The sequence below is a fragment of the Lampetra planeri genome, chromosome 2, assembly GCF_965212315.1.
Source record: "Lampetra planeri chromosome 2, kcLamPlan1.2.h2, whole genome shotgun sequence".
Taxonomy (NCBI): Eukaryota; Metazoa; Chordata; class Hyperoartia; order Petromyzontiformes; family Petromyzontidae; genus Lampetra; species Lampetra planeri.
Window position 1 is genome coordinate 15,316,135 of NC_136108.1, and position 21,595 is coordinate 15,337,729.

General features: G+C 41.2%; 1 protein-coding gene across 3 annotated transcripts in view; it reads left to right on the plus strand.

Annotated features, from left to right (window-relative positions):
- LOC144728870 (uncharacterized) overlaps positions 1-21,595 on the plus strand; it is a 33,288-nt gene that overhangs the window by 6,249 nt on the left and 5,444 nt on the right. For 2 of the 3 annotated variants that reach the window (XM_078608581.1, XM_078608572.1), the window contains exons 5-21: positions 1,026-1,171; positions 2,638-2,789; positions 3,312-3,466; positions 3,613-3,686; positions 5,361-5,491; positions 5,664-6,408; positions 8,322-8,423; positions 10,349-10,462; positions 10,566-10,731; positions 11,667-11,762; positions 13,806-13,898; positions 14,525-14,859; positions 15,292-15,333; positions 15,684-16,070; positions 16,859-17,026; positions 18,142-18,371; positions 20,888-21,039. In XM_078608581.1, the coding sequence (XP_078464707.1) occupies positions 1,026-1,171; positions 2,638-2,789; positions 3,312-3,466; positions 3,613-3,686; positions 5,361-5,491; positions 5,664-6,408; positions 8,322-8,423; positions 10,349-10,462; positions 10,566-10,731; positions 11,667-11,762; positions 13,806-13,898; positions 14,525-14,859; positions 15,292-15,333; positions 15,684-16,070; positions 16,859-17,026; positions 18,142-18,371; positions 20,888-21,039 (3,288 nt within the window). The remainder of the gene's footprint in view (positions 1-1,025; positions 1,172-2,637; positions 2,790-3,311; positions 3,467-3,612; positions 3,687-5,360; positions 5,492-5,663; positions 6,409-8,321; positions 8,424-10,348; positions 10,463-10,565; positions 10,732-11,666; positions 11,763-13,805; positions 13,899-14,524; positions 14,860-15,291; positions 15,334-15,683; positions 16,071-16,858; positions 17,027-18,141; positions 18,372-20,887; positions 21,040-21,595) is intronic. The other variant, XM_078608588.1, reaches the window with a different exon arrangement.

The following is a 21,595-nucleotide window of genomic DNA, read 5'->3' on the forward strand; positions in this document are numbered from 1 at the left end:
TGGTGTAGCACCTCTTGTGGCTGCAGCGGTCACATTAACCCATTGTATGTAACCTAGGGGAAAAAAAGACATTGATTAATTATTATAAGTCCAATGCGATGCATGTATCGCGAGTTAAATTATGTTAATTCATTGTTATTGTTTCACCCCCTGTAAATCCATTTCATAGAGACAAATCTTTTACCATATAATTAGTATTTTCCCCTCATAGCAATGCAGAACACAAGACATTTATATAGTGATGATTTGTAACTTAGTTTAATTGTGGGTGGAGCATGAGTGAGGCTACGTTGAAAGCAGTCTCACAGTCTCACTGTTGTAAAAGCAGTTAAATGAAGGAGACGATAAACTAGCCTAGTTTATTACTGTAAAGACCACTTTTTACCCCTGTTTCTGTTGGCAGGTTACACATTTGTAAACATTCTTCCAAAAATAGAAACAGTTTATAATATAACATTCCAGATCTTGTTTTCTACTGTGCAAATATTCTGGGATTGTTGAAGTAAATAATGATGGTTTTGAAGTAAATAATGATGGGATAAGTATTTAACCTATACCATTTCAAACATTTTGCGAGATGTATTTGTGAAATATATAATCTAACGACAGTGGTTTAGATGTGTACTTCGCTAATATACGACTCATTTCAGTTTAATTACTCCAAAAGGAAATTCGTACCTCCTGTCTGCTCTGAGTGGGCGAGTCTATTGTTCAACTGACCTTGAATTCCTTGTGTACAAACACAGATGCACAAAAACACATACATATATACATGCAAGCAGACAATCACACAGCCAATCGTATAACTGGTTAGTAGATGCATGAGCGGATGGAAAAATGTACATTTCCTCTCTAATGGATATTTAGTAACAATTTTGTAATGCACAAGTGTTTAGTGTTTCCTGTTGTATTTTCTGTAACTTATTAAGCATGTTGTAAAAGTGCAAATGTATTGCGGAATTATTTACTATTATAGGATTTACAAGGTCATGAAGATATTGATGTACATGTGTGTGTTTTGTTAGTTGGGAAATCCAGCAGAATGAACACCTTGGAGGGGGCATCTACCCATCTGTCGGGTTGTACGTTTTGGCAAAATACTCCGAAGATGACTATTGGTACAGGGCTCGCATCATGAGCGTGACTGACATGCAGAACGTCTCTGTGTTGGGTAAGGCGACGAGTGTCATCCTTTGTTGATGGGTAAAATTTTGTGATTTTATTTTAAGTCTGGCAAGGTGGTTCTCATGAGAAATGGGGTCCCTGCTACAAGTAGAATTTGCAGCGGTGGCGAGGGCCACTAGCCGACACCACCAACACTGCACTTCGCTTGAGCGGAGAACTATTTTGAGAGGAAACATTTTTTGATGTTGGCGAAATGTTGGAAGTGTGATTCACGGTTCATTAAAGTGTTTTAATTGATTGTGAATGTGGCTAACCTAATGCTATGATTAATACTCTTACTCTTTGGTCTTTCGGTAAAGTCACGTAGATAGAAAAATACAAAATCACAACGTTTCGATGGCAACACGAGCAAATCGTCTTGAGGTGAAAAAATACAGCAGGCGAACTGCTGAGGCAGGAGAAATATGATTAATGTTTAATAACGGTTAGTAATTTTCACCAAGCAGTACGTCAGTTCAGTCTTTATGAATCAGAATATTCCTGGAGGAATCCAATGAGCTCTGAAGCTCTCTTTCACATATTCTTAGGTATTTTCGGTAAAGTCATGTAGGTAAAAAATTAAAATGAATAAAATAAAATAAAAATCACGACGTTTCGGAGGCGCAACACAAGCTTCCGTCTTCAGGTGGAACAGTCACAGTACGATAGCTGTATCAAGTGAGAGAAATTCCAAGAAAAACCGTATTTTTATATATATATACTGGTTGAGGGTGGGAGGAGCCAAGGTAGGCCCTGAATATTATTTTTGTGAGGTTCGGTGCGGCTGAAGCACGCTGTTAGGAATTAACCTTTGTTGTGTAAACTAGGTGCGGATGATGTGAAGGTGCGTGTAAAAGGGTCTGAGCCTTTTTTTGTTATGTAGAGATGATGCGGCTGAAATCACTGCCAGGAAATTAGTCTTTGTTGTGTAGAATGGTTGACTGAGCCTACATGTCCAGTAGGTGCAGGTCAGAAAGTCGCAGGAGAAAACTACGAAAACCGATAGCGCAAAATATAGGAAAGATAAGTCACAAAAAATTAAAACAAGTGCCGTAGTAATTTTTGTTTGTATGTTTAACTTAGTTCAGACTACGTAGCCAACCGTGCTAATTGGAGGTGTGAGGTGCAGCCCATTGGTCTCTCCGTGCCGTGTGGGTCATGGGAGTTAATGGGGGGGGGGGGGCACTTCATGCTGGTCAGTGGGATGGTGAATGTGAGGAGCACAGAAACAGTACAACTGCATTTGGCTGTACTCCCTCTGCTGTCGCAGCTTTAAGTATGATGTGAGCAGATTGAAGGATAGTACTTGGTTTAATAACGGCTTGTGTAAAATCAAGAAAGTGAAAAAAACCTTAACTGTCCAGGATCTTAAGAATTCATAGTAAACTTGCTTTGTAAATCAAACATGGCGCATTGTAATTGAGAAACCATACTGAAGAATAAACATTTGATTTTTGTCTCTTTCCACGCAAGATATACACCCGCTGAATTTGGAGAAGCTGATGGTGCATGTGCTGTTTGTCGACTACGGGAATCGTGAGCGTTTGCCAGTGTCGAGGATTCGCCACCTCAAGTCCGAGTTCTGCCAGCTGCCACAGCAATCCATCCGTGTGTCTCTAGCCTACGTACGTTATTTATACACTTCTTTACCCAGGAAAGCCTAACTTAAGTTGCACGCCTATTTTCAGGATGGTCTTGCTATTTTGTCTCGGTCGGGGAAAGAAATCTGCTATGCAATTAAGTAATTTGCAATTCATTTTTCAAATGTTGGACCATGACACCGACACACAATCATTTACTTTTATAATAATGTCAAGGGATCTTTAACGGCCACAGTATGAATCATTGAATTGCGAACCTCTCTGCGAGTGGTGAAGGGGCATGTGTCTTGGATGCCCGATTTGTCTAGTCCCCTCACCTGGTGCCTTGTAGGATGGTTTTAGATAGTTTTCCGGATCTATTGATATTGCCAAAGGACTGCAATTTTCTTTGTATAATGGTAGCTGAAAGTTGTTAAGCGTGCTGTCAATGGGATTCGTAGTAACTTTCAAAAGCTGTTCTTTTCAGTAGCCTAATTCATATCATCCGCGGCATGCATTTCTTTACGATTCGAGTATATTAAAGTGGCTTCTGTGTTTTCTCTACAGGTGTCTCCAGTAGAAGAGGTGATGTGGACAAAGTCACAGATAACCTGGTTTGCTGAGCAAGTGGAAAATAAGACCTTTCATGCTCTCCTCCATCACAGCGAAGGACGTACCTCTGTCGAACTCTATACTGCGCCCAAGGTGAACGGGAAGTACAAGTGAGTTGGTGTCAGTCAGCTTTGGGCATTACTGGTGTCATCTGAAAATAATCTTGTGGCATATTGCGCAAGTCGTTATTGTTTGTATATTGCTCTGTGTTGTAAGCAAGGTGTCATGGAAAGAAATGTCCTTGTTAATGTTGCAGACATGGAACGAGCATATCTGACATGATGCTTTGTGATGGAATAGCAAGCAGAAACGGACTGCATGGATCATCAGGTGGTGCATCCTACATTTGTGATTTTGGCTTGTAGTAAAATACACACTACCGGATATTATATAATGCTTTTCGTTTTTCGTTAGTCATTTTTATGAATATATATTGGCTGTAGAGAATGTGTTTAGAAGTAATATCTAAGAGCCCAACTGATACAACGGTTTAACTGATTTATCGGCCGATATTCGGCTTTTTAAAAAAACATAGGTATCGGCATTCATGTCACTGATGTGCCTCGATGTTTTATACATAATGAACCAAGAAATAAATCGATTATTGGTTCTGTAAATATATGGTTGGCAGTTGGTATTGCTATTTTCTAAAGGATCCGGTAGAGGGAGCTCTAATGCAAGTGTGAGGTGGAACTAGGCCTCGGCAAGGTAAGGTAATTTACCCTTTTGACTGGGTAAAAAGGTAAAGGTTTCGACATGCCAAGGGGTAAGGTAAAGGGTAGGGTAAAGGTAGCTCAGAAGAATTACCCGGTAGGGTAAAGGTAGTGTGAAGTATTACCCGGTAAATACGGTACCTTGTTTACTGCTAAAAGCTCCGTGGCGCAGTCCGTGGCCTCCATTTAACAAGTAATATTTTAAAAACTTTTTTAAACACGCTTTTATTAAATGTACTAGTAATGGCAGAACGCCACGACTCCAGGAAGTGGCCCCGAAGATTGCCATAACGTAAGGGACAGTGGCCAATTACAGCCAAGAATATAGTATTGTCATCAGTATGACATAAGTATACCAAGTTTGCAGTTGATACCACATTGGGAAGTGGGTTAAAATTGAGTTACAAGATTTGAGGATACGACGACAACAACAATGACAACAAGCGTATAAAATTGGAATCATCGAGAGTATTCTATATGAATAAAGCGCTCTACCTAGCATTTACCGTTATAAACCTTTTTCATGTGTAGTTCCCTAGTAATTGCCCTGTAATCAGGTAATTTGTATGAGGTAAGGGTAAAAGGTAGGGTAAAGGTAGGCTCGTTGCTTTTTACCTTTTACCTTACCTGCTAAAGGGTAAAAGGTAGGGTAGAGTGATTGTATTGTGGTAAGGTAAAAGGTAAGTTGAAGGTAGGCTCGTTTTTACTTTTTAACTTTTACCTTACCTTGCCGAGGCCTAGGTGGAACAGGTGAGGGCGTGCACGTCAGTGGCTAGCATATTGAAGTCATACACTTGGGAAATGCCGCCGCCTTACTGTAGCATTCCCCATACTCTTATCATACCGCTCAGGTGCGCAGCTCAAGAAATTAGTTGGTCATCAACCGCTCGGATACCGCGGTATAACGGTGCGCGTTCCGTGTTGTAACAGATCCGTTCCGCATTGTGCGAAAAGTGTTACCTGATGGTAGAACCGCATAATAGCGAACACGCGTTGTGTGAATACGCATTAAGCGAGGACTCGCCTTGTATATATCTTTAAGAATGTTTTTTTTATCTACTATGGAGCCATGTAGAATTTGAAAATATACATTATTTTGGGAAGTACCTTAGGTCATTTCATGTCTATACCTTCTCAACATTTTAGATCAGCCGTTTATTGGTGATTTCGTTACGTTTCGAAAAATGTATTTTTCCAAGCAGATAGTGGGGCTGTCTATCAAAGTGTAAGCAATAACATCCTGAAGTGTTACTAACTTGATTGTGAACTTTAATTAACAAATTGCTCACAGGTCTCTCTCAGTGTCATCCAAGCAGGACTAAAGTCAGTCGTACTTTTATTAAGTATCTGAATCACTTGCAGCAAAGCAGCAAAAATAGTTTCATGAAGGAAAAATGTCGCCGTACCATCTTCCCTGGAAAGGTGATACCCCACTACACACTGCATTATTACATGCATTACATGGGGCGTTTTTAACCCCTAGCTTTGTGCCTGTGAATCTTTAGCATATTTATTATAATGTATTTCCTTCATGAAATAGAGTTGAATAATGCACTCTTTTGTAACTAACAATGTTTATGTTGTTTTTTACAAGGATGAAGGGCAAGTGCCTGCAGGGATGCCTTGCCAAAATGACTTGGAAGTGGAGAGAAAAGCTAAGCATTTATTGACAGCAGGTAAAGACAAGGACAGGAACAACCATTACATGCCTGTCGGTGACCCAGATGCCACTAAAGCAGTGAGAAAATCACACAACTTGGAGGACAGCGAGCCGCTGACAGGGAACAAGCCTGGCGGTTGTTCTGATGTTCCTAAAATCAAAAGAGGTCATCATTTTAATGGCGAGAGGCAAGCGTCGCAGGATAATGCAGATATTGCACATTGTTACAATTTTACCGGTTTCAATGGCAAGTTCAAATGCGCGGAAAGCACAAGGCCTGCCCCTGTTGGCTTGGAGTCTGAATTCAGTTTCAAATATCCATGCAGTCCTCGTGACAGCCACTTGGAAAGAGGTGTTGCTGATGAGCACGAGCTAGCTCAAGATCGCAAGTCTACGACCAAAGAATATGGGTTGCCATCGTCAGAAAGTAGTTGTATGCAAGTCCAACAGCAGAGTTCAGGAAGAGTGGTCGCTATGGATATACATAAAAGTAGCATCAACAGCATTTGTCAACAAGGTGGTCAACTTCAAGCGGAGTCTGCAACGGACACCTCTCCGGGGGCACTGAGCAATCCGAAAAGAATGGATTCTGAGGACAGCATCAGGCTTTCAGAAGATATCGATGAAAAAGTAGCAGTAGAACTTGATCAGTTCCTTAAACAGTACACTGGAGACCAAGGTATTGCATCTAATATGAACACTTGCTTACGCTTATGATAAAGATGTTTAAAGGTCAGTCATAGATTGACTAAGAAGTTAATTTCTACTTAAGATAAAATGTAATTTATGGTGCCTTTCAACCGACTGTTAGTTACACTGCACGAATTTCTGTCGCCATGCAAATTGTTATTTGCAGTCGACAGACGGTATCAATACATGTTCCATTCCTGCCTAGGCAATATATTCAAGAGCTAAATACCATTGTCAGTGTGAGCTAGTCACATGAGGTCTTTAGGAGAGAGATCGTGTAGTTGTGCGACTGTTGAAGGAGTGCATCAGACTACAGTGGTTTACTAAATGGTCTCCCACCCATAAATACCATTCTTGACTTAAAGCTTTCGTGACTGCAGGAATTAATATTCTTTGGGTCTTTCGGTAAAGCCACGTAGAATAGAAAAAAATTGTAACAAAAATATCACGACGTTTCGATCGCAACACAAGCAATCGTCATCTAGTGGAAAAAAAATTACGATTGTGTTGCGATTGAAACGTGATATTTTTATAATTTTTTTTCTATCTACGTGGCTTTATCGAAAGACCCAAAGAACATAAATACCATGTTAATAGAATACAACTTTATTTACTACTAGCTTTATACTACCCGGCTTCGCCCGAGACTTGGATTCTTGTCTTGGATTAATACAGGGCCTACGCGGAGGGTTGGGGGGGTGAGTGACGTCAGCAGGCACGCTGCGTAACGCTGCCGCATGCGGGTTACATCACAGATGTGACGTCACCGCTCACTTGCCGTGCAAAATATATCCATTGCGCCCCCCCCCCCAAAATTAAAAAGTCTATTTTTATACTTTTTGCATTGTGTACAGTCTGGAAGCTGCCCACATGCCAAATTTCAAGTTTGTTGCATGTTGGAAAGTATGCTAAACATTTCGAACAGACACACATTCACAAATTTCCCTTTTATATATATAGATTTAACTTGCCGGCTGTAACAAGAAGAGAGACGGGGCCTGCGTCATACCCTCCTTGACACCTAGATTTGAAGCTTTCGTGACTGCAAGGATTCATATTCTTGGGTTTTTTTCGGTAAAGTCACGTAGGTAAAATTTTTAAATTAAAATTAATAAAATAAAAATCACGATGTTTCGGAGGCAACACAAGCTTCCGTCTTCAGGTGGAACCGTCACAGCACGCTTGCTGTATCAAGTAAATGAGAAATTCCAAGAGGATCCTACCCCGTATATATACTGGTTGAGGGGGGAGGTGCCAGGACAGGCCTCCTTTTTATTATTTTGGTAAGGTTGGTGCGGCTGAAACTACGGCTAGTCTACATAACAAAAGACTGAGCCTTTGTTATGTAGACTGGCTGAGAGGGGGGGGGCGGTGCCAGAGTTGTTAAAGTGCAACTGCTGCTAATGGGACCAAGCCCCTGCCATGTAGACCTGCTTTTTTGCTTTTACCGAAAAAACCCAAGAATATGAATCCTTGAGACCTGCCCATTCCTTGAATTTTCCAAGGGGATGGTGCAGGCCTGTAGGCTTCCTGGCCAATCTCTTCCCTCGGGGCTACTGAGAGCATTTTTGTATGGTGTTAGTATTACAATGTTTAGTGAAAACGGCCCAATATGTTTCACTCTGTCAGTATTATTGCATGTTTTAATTGAAATGTATTTTCTCGAAGCACACTTAAATTTTCTGCAAATGTAATAGGCTTCGGATTTTTTTAAGTTAAGAAAGCAAATAAAACTACAAATGAAACTAAAAAAGAAAACCAATGCAGTCTAGACTGTAAATACCAAAAAAACCTCGTTAAATCGTGACCATGAAATGTTCAATTAATCATTGGGGAAGAGTTGCATTACAATGTCGTTTCCCTGTGCGTAATAACACGTTGTGAGTAATTGTCTATTAACAGAGCCGTCCGCGGCAGGTGGAGGTCATGACACTCCTGTGTATCCAGAAGTGGAGCTTGTTTCCCCCTCACAGGAATACTTCCTGTGCACCTTGATCTGTGTAGGTGAGTTAATACCAGGGTGCAATTTCGCACGTCCAATTCGCAGGGGATACTTGGGTTTGAAGGCAAGATGTGTGAAAAGGTCAAAGAGGTCACTAGACAAATATTAAAGCATGGTCCGCTTTAAACATGAAAACTGCTTTTACTGTACTTTAGAAGCAAGCGAATGTACACGAGATTAAACGAATGCATTGCGTGGGAAAGTCGCATTTGTGAACATCTGTAGAAAATGATAGTTGCTCCATGCATAAGTACTCCACCAGTTGTAGATCGTCAAGTGATCAGAACGAATATGTGATATACTCTGCAAAGATTAATTTGTGAGAGGCATGTTCCAGTGGTTGCATGTTGTTTAGCAATTAATGTGGATACGCTTGTTTCAGTGCTACACCTCTACATATGTTGAACTTCTTTCGCACTGTGTACGTAGCCAACCGTGCTAACCGAGGGTGGGGGGGAAGGACAACATGAAACACAAAAAGCAGCTTGAACGAAATTATTTTTACATGTCGATTTAAAAGTACATAGCTCCAACGGCGTCCTAACATCGGAAGAAAGAGCATTCCAGATGGCCGCAGAAGCGCATCTGAAAGCGAGCGATGCAGTGATGGTAATTGTTCAATGGCTAGTCAAAAGCCGCTGCGAGGATGATCGGAGTTTGCGTGAACTCTGGTCATTCGGTCTGGGTCACATGGCTGTATACAGTTGCTTAAGCAATGGATGGTAATGGTTGTGAATTTTAACTTCTTGATTAGGCCTATATTTCCTTTATTCGCACCTGATAGCTTCCATTAATAACAACACGAAGCTTTGAAATTGTGTTTTTCAATTACCATCTTATTTGTATGTGGTTTTGAGTGTTAGCTACTTGTCTAGGTGTCTTGAGTAATCAGGTTTCCTCCAAAATGTACATATACAGGAGACTCTTGAATATCGCGGGGATTACGTTCTTGAAAAGTACCGCGAAAGCCAAAACTGCAATAAGCTTACGACCTTAGCTAAATAACGGGGTTAGATACATGGCAACCAAAAATAGACATCACAATTCAAATAAGTACTGTATGCAAAATAAACTAAAAACAAAATAATTTGAATAAACATGTACAAACCCTATTCAGAAAACATTTTTAGACAATAACTAGTAGTATAAATGTTAAATTTCCCGATGATAAAAAGCAGGTGTGTGTGTGTGTGCGCGTTTGCCCGCAAGTAGGGAGCGATAGTGTGCAGCGCATTGCGCTACAAACCCAGCAACCCGAGTTCGATTCCCGCTCACGCCCAACACCAGTGATGATTATTTGAATCGGTCCTGGGCCTCTCTTAGGTCGACTCGGCCTCTAATGAGTAACTGATGTGATGTGTAAACATCGCCACTAGAGAAACAAAGGTGGCCGCGCGGGATGCGAGCCACCCACCCCTCGTGTGCCGTGCCGGCCTTCATAGCTGCTCGCTAATCGCACTCGCCCCAAGTCTGTTCAGGCTATACGTGTGGAGGTTGGGTGGTCTTTGGCCCCATGATGCTTGCACAGCAAGGGTTCAGGTGCCACTGACTGCCTCGTGTCCATATGCCCAGCCCGTGACACTGAGCACCACCACAAATATATATTTTTCTTTTCTTATTTACAAAAATGTATCATTGCTATTTTTTATATAACTGTGAAACGCATAGCGTAAGTGTGACGTATGTCCCGAAAAGCTTAATCTCGTAATTGCAAATGCGCGCTATTGGGGAGGGGGAGGGGGTGCGTGTTAAGCGAGGGAGGCCTGCACTGTATTTCAGTATTTTAATATCCAAATGTAAGGTTAATTTGTCATCGTTCCATAAAAAAGCAATGTTTAACCTTCGTTTAATTCACTCAGTTTCATTAAAGTGCATTTATGATTTTTCCTTAAAAAAAAAACCTCTAACTATTTAACACCATTTTCAGTCTCGCCAAAAGAATTTTACGTGCACATCAAAAACGACTGGGCCTCTGATATGGAGCAGGTGTTTAAAGATCTTCAGCAAACCTACAGCACTTCAACAGATAACCTGGAATTGGGTGAGTCAAGATTATCTTGCGACAATGCGTTTTAGCTTGTGCCCATGGCGAGCCAGCCATGTGTGGATTAACGTTTACCCCGTGTTTGGGATTGTCCTTTCAGGTGGTGCGACGGAGGATCTTATTGGGAAAAGTTGCTGCGTGTGCATTTCCCCAGGGCAGTGCTGGTTCCGAGGCCTGGTCACCATGATCAGCTTGCAGAATGAGTACTCCCCAGAGCAGGTGCAGGTGCTACTGGTGGATGTCGGCCAAGCCGATTGGTTCCCACGGTAACGTTCTTTTCGTTTGCGCACTTCTAAGCGACAGTAAAACCTTGGATTGCAAGCATAATTCGTTCCGGAAACGTGTTCGTAATCCAAAGCACTCGTATATCAAAGCGAATTTCCCCATAAGAAATAATGGAAACTCAGATTATTTGTTCTACAACCCAAAATACTGTATTCATATAAATTGATTAATACAAAATACCTTTTTATATTTTTATTATTTAAATGTAATAAAAAGTAATCTAATTAATTAAATTTTATCGTGGCTGGTGTGAGGGAGACGAGAGGAGAGGAGGGTTATTGTGTAGGACGACTTTCACTTGCAGTACAGTTACTAAAGAACAGTCACTACACTTGGATACAAAATAAATAAAATGCTTTACGCACACACACGTGGTCACAACACTATACTGTAGTAAACAGTAAACGCTCGCACGGATGTTGACTATATACGAGTGAGGCACGCCGACTGAGACCGAGCATGGGAGACGATTACCCACAATCCCGCAGCGAGAGAGAGAAGAACCAAAGGCTCAGTTGTGATCACGTGACGCTCGGCAGACAAAGCAGATACTGTATGTACTATAGTACTCGTATTGCAAGACATAGCTCGTTTATCAAATTAATATTTATTTAAAATGTTTGCTCGTCTTGCAAAACACTCGCAGACCAAGTTTCTCGCAATCCAAGGTTTTACTGTACTTAAACATTACCGGAGTGAGACTATGCAGTGTTTTTAACAGCAGTCTTTAAATACATTTAAATAGATAATGGTTAACATATTCACTTGTATAGTTATTTTCTAAACTATTAAAATTGCTTTGAATGTAAAAAAATATTGAAAGAAATGGTGTTCTATGCAAGTTTGTTGCACTATTGTGCTTTGTTATGCTTTTGTGTTGATGCTTTTCTGAGATGAATCCATTTAATCTCTACAGGTTTGAAGTGAAAATACTTTTTCCGAAATTTGAGAAATATCCAGCTTTTGCTCAGAGATGCTCAATGTTCAACATCCAACCCACGGAACAAAATGAGTAAGTGATGCCTGTTGTAAAGAAGGCTTTATTTTATGGACAGGAATTTGTAAATAGTTTTAATACATGATATGTTCTCAAGCAGCTGCAGTAAATATATTTAGAATAACAAGTTAATTGCATGTAAGAACTGTTGTTTTTCAGCCTTAACTGAGGGATTAAAAGATAACTTGCACTCTAAGATCACTCACACTTTCCTCTGTTCAGTTGCATTTCATCCGCTTCACAGTAACGAATGCCTCACACTTTTTCCTGCCTTGAATCAGTCTTGCTGCTTTAGAGGATTCCTCCAGACTTTATTATTTCAGATCTGTCCTTACTATGTCTTTGATCTGTTTCTCTGACTTATTGCTTTCCATGTTCCATCAAGATTCATATGTAGCACCAAATTGGTATTCTGTCTGGTTTCATTTACACTTTGTGTCAACTATGACACCCGTTTCTCCGAGTTTCTCCATCGTAGTCGTTTTCTGTCTCTGTCTTCGCTCATCGTTGTTAACTGCGGGTTCGGAGGTCAACATATGCCAGCACTTACTCTCAACACGGGCTTTTGCGATGCTTCTCACATCCGCTGCCACCTTTGGCTTCCTCCTTGCCGTTCTGCCTTTGGTTATTCCGAGGAGGCTGCACGGCAGTCGGGCACCCCTGTGAGCCTCGCACTGCATCCATTTTTAAATCCTTTATATTAAGTTCGCTTGCTTGCTTGCTTAGGACCGTGCAAATCTTTAGGTCGTTTTTTAACCCACTTCCCGTGATCCAATCGAGCTGACATTTTGCACACAGACTCGTTGTGCGTGACAATGCATTTTCGTGAAATTTTTTTCCAAAATTTTACACTGTTTAGGGAAAATGTTTTAAATATTGAATTACCAATTTAATGCTGCCAGAGGACGAGAGGACTCTAGCCGCCCCGATGCCACGCATATAAAGGATTTATAGTGAAAAACTTTGTTTTCACGGGTTTACTGGTTAGTTTGTCCTGTTCTCAACGCCCTCTTAAAACCACAATTCTCATCCGTGTTACAGTCCCTTTGACCACACGAAGCACTTGTGGAATCCAAGTCGAGTATTTACATTCGGTCCTCGATCATCAGCCAGCAATTTTACTGGCTTTACTCTTGGTGACTGTTTTATTAGCCTGCTGTTATTTTTTATTTAATTGTTCTTTTAGTGTTTATATACTTCAATAATATGATGATGATTGTGGTTGGTTAAGTACAGATTTTTTGTCCCAGGTTTCCCTTCGTCATGCTTGCTGGCTTCATGTATTTAGTCTGTGGGAAAGAATGTGTCCAATGTTTTAATATGCCAGCAAGTCCTGTGCGCTATCTTTTACATCACAGTGGCTTTACGTGTGTGCTAAATGACCTGCATACATGAGCACTTACCATAAAACTAAATCGTGCACATGGATATAAAAAAAATACAATATTCAGCCCAAAATACAAATGGCGCTTGCAGATACAAGGCTGCGTGTCCTGGTTTTGGGTCACTCGGAGTTTTAAGCTTGAGTGATGAGAAAATCCACTTTAAATGGCCATAAAATGTCTCTGCCATAGTACTCTGAAACGACGTGACTATTATTTGGTGCATTAAACTCTGCAAGTGATATCACAGTGACACGCGAGCTTATGTTGGAGAGCCCAGGACACAGCCTAGTGTACGTATCTGTGAGACAGGAGTTATTTGGTGTTTTGAGTTGTTTGCTAATTTTACATTTGACTTCTAACATGCCATTTGATTTATTTAGTGAAACATAACGTGCATTTCTTTAATGCAAAAGAGTGGGTTATTCCGATGGCTATGATCTAATGTAATGTAATGTGACTTCTTTCTACGTGACTTTGCCTAAAGAACCAAAGGGTAATGTAATGTGGTTATACAATGGAAATGTTCGTGACTGCTTATAATATTCTAATTGATATGATTGTGGATATTTAGTGTTATGCTGTGCAAGTTTTCTTTACGTTTACCAACGTATTAGTGTTGGAAGCAACACAAAAGGTCCACATAAGCAATGTTTCACGGTCACTCGTTCTACAGCAGTGGCAGGAAGTGGTCCCAAGAAGCTCTATACCACTTTGTCCAACTAACGAGCAACAATAAAAGCTTCATGGGAAAAATCTGCAACAGAAAGTGAGTACAGAAAGTTTACCCTCTTCATTAACAATGCTTCTCATAGGCACACAATTACCCCGTGATGTTTACACTAAACATTTTCAGATACTAACTATGGCGCCCCTGCCCTGTAAAATGAAATTCATTCACATGAATTGCCCATCATGAAGTATTTCCGCACGAGCCACTCTTAATTGTCCAGTCGTGCTGATTGTTAAGTTAAGGACCCCCCGGGTGTTGTACGGTGGTACGTGGATATGCTGTGTAACTTGAAATTTTACACTAAATCTATAAAATGATACTCATTGTGTTGAGCATGTGTTGAACTCTGTTTAAGCCAGGGTCTTACTGTCTGTCTTCTCTGCTGAACTCGATAATCTCAGGCTTGGCAATTGTCTACTCGTTAATGTTTGCTTATGCACTGCCGTGACTTGTGATCTGTTTGTTTTTCAGTATTCACTTGCATGTTTTCACGTGGTTTTAGTAAAGCACAATATTTACTCATTTTCAAATATAGTTTTTACTTGAATCATTTGATAATCCATTGACACAATGCATCCCTTGGAAGCTAGGCTTGGACAAATCTAGATCGGTGTGTGTGGCATTGCATGTGGCTAATCTTTGTTATTGTTCTCGTGCACTAGTGCTTCAACAGGACTTGACATTGTGCTGCTGGAAAGCTCAGAAACCCAATTCATCAATGTGAATGAGTTTATGGTTCTCTCAGGGTATGCTACATACATTGTACCACCAACCACAGGGAATTCAAGCAACTCCTTAGACACACGGTCACCCGCAAGCTTCTCAGGAGGTTTGTCAAAATATAACGCGTGCAACAGTCACCGAAATCTTGGAGAAGCGAGCCGTAAGGGTGCAACATCGGATGAAAAGCCAACCGAAGGAATCCAAAAGGTGCCTGACAAAAGTGGCACAGTAATGAAGCATAGGAGAAGTGGCTCCCCTCACACTGCACACTCTGGTAAGGGATGCAAGTCGTCTATTTACTGGACATTTGACTTAAAATCGCATGCAAATATGTATCTACAAAGGCTATCGAAAAGTGTTATTTTTTGCACCAAGTTTACATTGCTTTCATTCATTTTTGAGCCACATAAATAAAAAAATGTGTAGATTCAGAAAATAGACCACATAATGAGATGGCAAACGTCCTCCAATAAGACTATCCGACCACACGTGAGCCTGAGGACATCTGATACTGTTATAGAGGATGGAATGTCTTGTGCAATAAACTCGCCATACATCCAACATCTACACAACATTTTCATCCGTTTGGCTCTGTGCAAAGATGTGAGTGATTATGAAACTTGCACTGCTGTTTTGTAAAGTTACCTAACTCGGGTGAATTCATTTTCCACGATAAAATGTTCATCCTTGTTCTATATTGGCACAGGTGCAGAGAAGAGCATGGAGGGTTTGTCAAAAACAGTCACAGGTTCGTGATATTCCTTCCAATATCCGAAATTTATATTAGTTGATTAAATAAGTTTATTGAGGAACAAAATAGAAGGGCAGTATCTTCCCGACAGACCTGTTCTTCACCTGAGGACGGCTGCTTGCGTTGTGGCCGAAACGTCGTGAGAATTATTTTATAATGTTTTATTTTTATTATTTTATTATTTCCCTTCTACGTGACTTTACCGAAAGAACCAAGAAGATGAATCTCTGCAGTCACGAAAGCTTTAAATCGAAAAATAGAAGGCATTGATGAGTCTAATGATTCGCACCAATCAGCGGTGGTGGGCCAACAAAATTATGCAATTGCACCACTCTGCCGTTGTTTAGAATCGGAGAGGGCCTTGGTCTCCCACTTCAATACGGAAGGAGCCGTGCAAGCGGGCGACGAGCACGCGGGAGACGCGGACGACCGCCACGCACTGGACAGCTGGGATTCACGCGCCCAGGATTTCCTCTCCAAAAGGAACAGCTATGCCGTGTCGCCGGACGACCCTGGTGTGGCGATGACGAGCCAACACGCAACCTCCTTCAGCCGGGAGCTCTGTCGAATGTGGCGGCGTGGAGCGTGCACGTTTGGGGTTACCTGCCGCTACTTGCATTGCTCGCCGAGCCACGCAGCCTCCTCCAGCCCCGAGCTCTGTCGAATGTGGCGGCGAGGGGCGTGCACGTTTGGGGTTACCTGCCGCTACTTGCATTGCACGCCGATGTCACGCGGTGAGCGGCGCACCAGGGGACATTGTGGGCATTAGAGTTTGGTTTAGTTGGTCGGGGAAACCGTTTTTGCGGGTATCTTATCTACAGCCGTTCCCTTTTGTATATTTCGAATTTAGTTTTTGCGTTTTCTGTCTTCCATATTCCGTAGTTTGCATATTTATGGCAGTTGTGTTGAATCGTGCGTAATGTCTAAATGTTAAAAGTGCAACATTTTTATTCATATCTAAAGGAATGATTTAAGGAAGTAATGCTGTGATTCAACTATTGAGGTTTTCTTCACATTTTATCAAACCAGAACAGTTGTCTACATTGGTGCAGTTATGAGAGTTTCCCCCTTTGTGTGTTTTTTGGACAAGCTTTACTTACAGTGAAAATGCACAAAGCGTTTGGTTGTAAGATGATTTGAGATGAATGTGACGGATCTTTTTCGAATTGGAATTGTCGTTAAAATAGTGATTGTGTAAGAGTTGAGGGAGTGGTGGAGAAGTGGTTCGCGCACTGCCCTCATAAACCACGGCTAACGTCAGTGGCGAATATCTGACCTGGTTCTGGGCCTTACCTAGGTTGACTCGGCCTTAAATGAGTACCTGGTGCAATGTGTAAATGCCGGCCCTTGGGAGACAAAGGCATGTGTCCTTGGCCACACGACCCCCTTCATGTATTGTGTTACACTTAACAGGCGCTTGTGAACAGCAACCATCAACAGTCTGACCACAGAGGGTTCTTTGCCATTTGTACAAGAGTGTAACAGCACTGCTGTTATTTGCATTGCACGTCCTGAACTGCAGATGCGCTGATGGAAGGCACAGAGAAGGTGTACTGCAAACCCTTCAATGTGCAGCTGCCCCAAGAAGGATCTGTGGTGTCCCTTTTCATCACTAACATCCAGGACCTGTGTCGCTTTTGGGCTTACTTAACGCCTGAAAAAGTGTCCCACAACACAACGATGGTCACAAGTGAGTTTTCCTATGCTGTGCTAAGTTTATTGAAACATAGCATTAAATATTATTTGGTTATTGAGGAAATCCTCACTGCTTTTTTAGACACTTTTTAAGACCTTTTTTTGAAGAGGGTCTTGTTTTGACATAATGTCAGTTCCTTTCTGAGGAGCATTTTGCATTTGGGAGGGAATTGAAATGCCCAAAGAAACTCGAAGCTACTTCATTGAACCACTGCTTGGTGCAATGATGCTTTGAGCACCTATCAGGCCTGAGTAGCTCTACTGGATATGGGCACCTGTATCAGTTAGATACTCGGGGAGACAAAATGTGTTCACTTCACCCAACCCACATTGACCAGCATTGTGAAGTATGGTCAACCCTCCCGCCATGATCGACGCACCTAAACCACGGCTTTCAAGTCCCCAGCGAATCTAGATTCAACAGCCACGACAATATCTGGGCAGGTGAAAAGGACCAGGGGAGCTAATTTTCACTCGATATGAATTAGACACCTGAATTCCTGGATTTGACCATCCCTACGCACAACACAGACTCAAACTTTGTCAAATTGGAGACATAAATTGGGACGGTTGCTATCGGCAAGGAAAAGAGAGAACCCCATAATTCTGAAGAGGGGCAGCCTTTTTTTATTAGTGGTGATAATAGTTATGTTGAGATGTTGGTTTTTGATGAAAGGTGAATTGCATTTCTTTAATAAATTGTATTGATAATATACTGAGGTGTACAAATGGATTGGCAGTCAGAAAAATGCATGGGAGTCTGTTTAAGTTACGATTGAATGGGTTCTTTAAAAAGACCAACGTTTCACTCATGCTACTTAAGTTTGAGGAGCCTATGCACTCATATTTTAGACGTTTCCATGCAATAATTCAAAATAATTGAAAGTTAAGTGTTCAGAATTATATTGTCCATCTAATTCCAAGGGTTTTCTTTATATTACTGTACACCATAAAATACATTTTCGCATTAGGTGTGAAATATATTCCGTCTGGAGGTGTCTCTAGTGGTGGGAGGGCCTCTTCGCCAACAGTAGCATGACCAAGAAACCGCTGGACTGCACCTTAATAGTTTCCCCCCCTTTTTTTTACGCCTTGATTTTACTCGCGCAGACGAGCACAGCAAAGGCGCAGTGGATGCTGTGGTCACACACCAGTATGACCTAGACACGTACAAAGAGATGATAGCCGACCTGCAAGAGCATTACAGCAAGTATAGCCTCCACGAGGCCACCACGACACTGCCAGCGTTGGGCGAGCTGGTGGTGGTGCGCCTGAGCTCAAATAACCAGTTCTATCGCGCTCGCATGTGTGAGCTTCACCCAGCGCCCTTTCAGGTCAAGGTAAGTTGTAGGGCCTTTCTCACTGTGCTTCCACATACTGGTGATCGCAACTCCAAACTGATTTACCAGTGATATTGTGTTTTATGGACAATCTGTATATTTTTGAATGTGATTTATTTTTGTTAGCATTTTTGGACTTTTGTCTTTTTGGCACTGTTTCCTGTTAATTCCTGATGTTTCATGCTTGCCTTTGTACATTTTCACCCCCTGCAGTGGGTTGTTTGCCTGGTTAAAGATGGTTTTGATATGTCATTATTCACTTGCAATATTTTGCTGTCTTTTCTTGGAAGTTTTGTTTGCACATAGTCACTTTAAGATGTTTTCTTGTTCATGTTTTTGTTTTCTGTTTGTTGCGATAGCACCCGATTCAAGAGCCGAATTGCTCACAGGGCTATACCTAATAAATGAACTTGAACTTGTAAAATTTGCTCCTAGTAATGGTGTGCCCAGATAATCGTGCTTTGTGGGATGGGGACATTTCGTTTTGGAGACCTATCTTTCAAGAGGTAAACCTTCCCCTGTAGTATTATTTGTTTCTTTCGGTTAAGTCACGTCTAAAGATAAAATAATAAATTAAATTAAATAATAGAATACGACGTTTCGATTGCAACACAAGCAATCATCATCAGGTATAATGAAATAGCGACATAAAATCTAACCAGAAAACTATAGACAGACATTAGCAGACAGATATCACCAAGATACATAGAGAGAGCAACACAGGTAACAGAGAGAGGTGGTCGTCTCTGTGGGGTGGCCTTAAATAGACAGAGGAGGGCGGACGCAGAGAGAGGGAGGGGGGGTTAGAGAAAAAATTAGCATATCAATGAGTGGACAACAAAACGTGGTGCTGCAAGTGCGATGACACGGCAAGCAAGCCTGAAAATCAGGAGAAGGACACACTAAAATTAAATAACCTAGTAAAATATCGAAATGTAATGTAATACAACACAGAGGGTCGGTCAACACACAATTAACGCATAGCCTGGTTGATTACGTATTTCAAAGATTGCTAAGTTAGAATTTAAGTGTGAACATTCCAAACTAACTTAGCAATCTTTGAAATACGTAATCAACCAGGCTATGCGTTAATTGTGTGTTGACCGACCCTCTGTGTTGTATTACATTACATTTTGATATTTTACTAGGTTATTTAATTTTAGTGTGTCCTCCTGATTTTCAGGCTTGCTTGCCGTGTCATCGCACTTGCAGCACCACGTTTTGTTGTCCACTCATTGATATGCTAATTTTTTCTCTAACCCCCCTCCCTCTCTCTGCGTCTGCCCTCCTCTGTCTATTTAAGGCCACCCCACAGAGACGACCACCTCTCTCTGTTACCTGTGTTGCTCTCTCTATGTATCTTGGTGATATCTGTCTGCTAATATGTCTGTCTATAGTTTTCTGGTTAGATTTTATGTCGCTATTTCATTATACCTGATGATGATTGCTTGTGTTGCAATCGAAATGTCGTATTCTATTTAATTTAATTTATTATTTTATCTTTAGACGTGACTTAACCGAAAGAAACAAATACTAATTCCTGCAGTCACGAAAGTTCTAAAATTAAGATTGAACCACTTCTACGGGGAAGTTTGAAACTTATCTTCTTTTTTCTCTCTCTCTGACTACTTGTTCTCTCTGCCTGTGTCCTCTCTTTGGAATGTTCACACTTAAATTCTAACTTAGCAATCTTTGAAATACGTAATCAACCAGGCTATGCGTTAATTGTGTGTTGACCGACCCTCTGTGTTGTATTACATTACATTTCGATTTTTTACTAGGTTATTTAATTTTAGTGTGTCCTTCTGATTTTCAGGCTTGCTTGCCGTGTCATCGCACTTGCAGCACCACGTTTTGTTGTCCACTCATTGATATGCTAATTTTTTCTCTAACCCCCCTCCCTCTCTCTGCGTCCGCCCTCCTCTGTCTATTTAAGGCCACCCCACAGAGACGACCACCTCTCTCTGTTACCTGTGTTGCTCTCTCTATGTATCTTGGTGATATCTGTCTGCTAATATGTCTGTCTATAGTTTTCCGGTTAGATTTTATGTCGCTATTTCATTATACCTGATGATGATTGCTTGTGTTGCAATCGAAACGTCGTATTCTATTATTTAATTTAATTTATTATTTTATCTTTAGACGTGACTTAACCGAAAGAAACAAATAATAATTCCTGCAGTCACGAAAGTTCTAAAATTAAGAACTTCCCCTGTAGTGGAAACCACTGTATCTAGTTAAGTTGGTCAGGGTGTAATGATGCGTGTTTTAATCGATGTAAATAGGAAATGCAGCGATGGTTCTCTATCAAGCTCAACCCCCTCCCCCGCACCCCTTATTAGCGTGGTTGGCTACGTACCGTGCGAAAGAAGTTCAACATGCTGCTGTCTGGAGTCAGTGAGTTTTCTGCTTTGCAGTCTCCCAGACCCTGTTGAGTGTCCCCCCCCTCCATATGTGTTGTGGTGTCAGAGGAGCATATTGTGATCTTCTTGCTGCAACTGTTGTTTGCGTTGGAGGTGTTCCTCGTGGACAAGGGCAGGATGGAATGCGTCCTCGAGTCGCAGGTGCACGCCATGAAGCCCGAGTTCCTTCACGTGCCTTTCCAGGCACTCGAATGTAGCTTGCACGGTGTTTCTCTGACTCGCGAAGGGACAAGCGATCTCGCTAAGTAAATGGCAGCAGAACTACACCGATGAGTTATAAAGCTGTAACGAATAATGATGAAAAGAAAGATTACTAATTTTTTATGAGTCGTGTTGTGAAGGATATATGTTGCATTGTATGTAATTAAACACTTAGTCAGTTTAATACGTAGGCTTTCGTGACCAATATCCATAAGAGGTTTTTTGGGTTAGATGGTGTAAATATATAAAAGTGTCGCTAAAATTCACCACCACCCGACAGCCAACTAGTAAGAGTTGTCACGTAAACAGAACATGCCAATTTGTCACTAGTACAGCACACCGATGTGTTGGAGAGCCAAGCCACAACATTTACAATCTGAGTACGACGTTTCGCCAGTAATTACAACTAGCTTCATCAGGCGACAGCCAGATTTGTGGATAAGTCTAACTATATAGAGGCGTAGTTGTGGTGACCACACAAATATTTATATTATAGATAAACATTAAGTAATTCTATTGGTATCATTGTAATATGTTTCTAAATTACTTATACATTTTTATCAATATATAAAATTAAGCTACGAATTTATATTTGTTGTG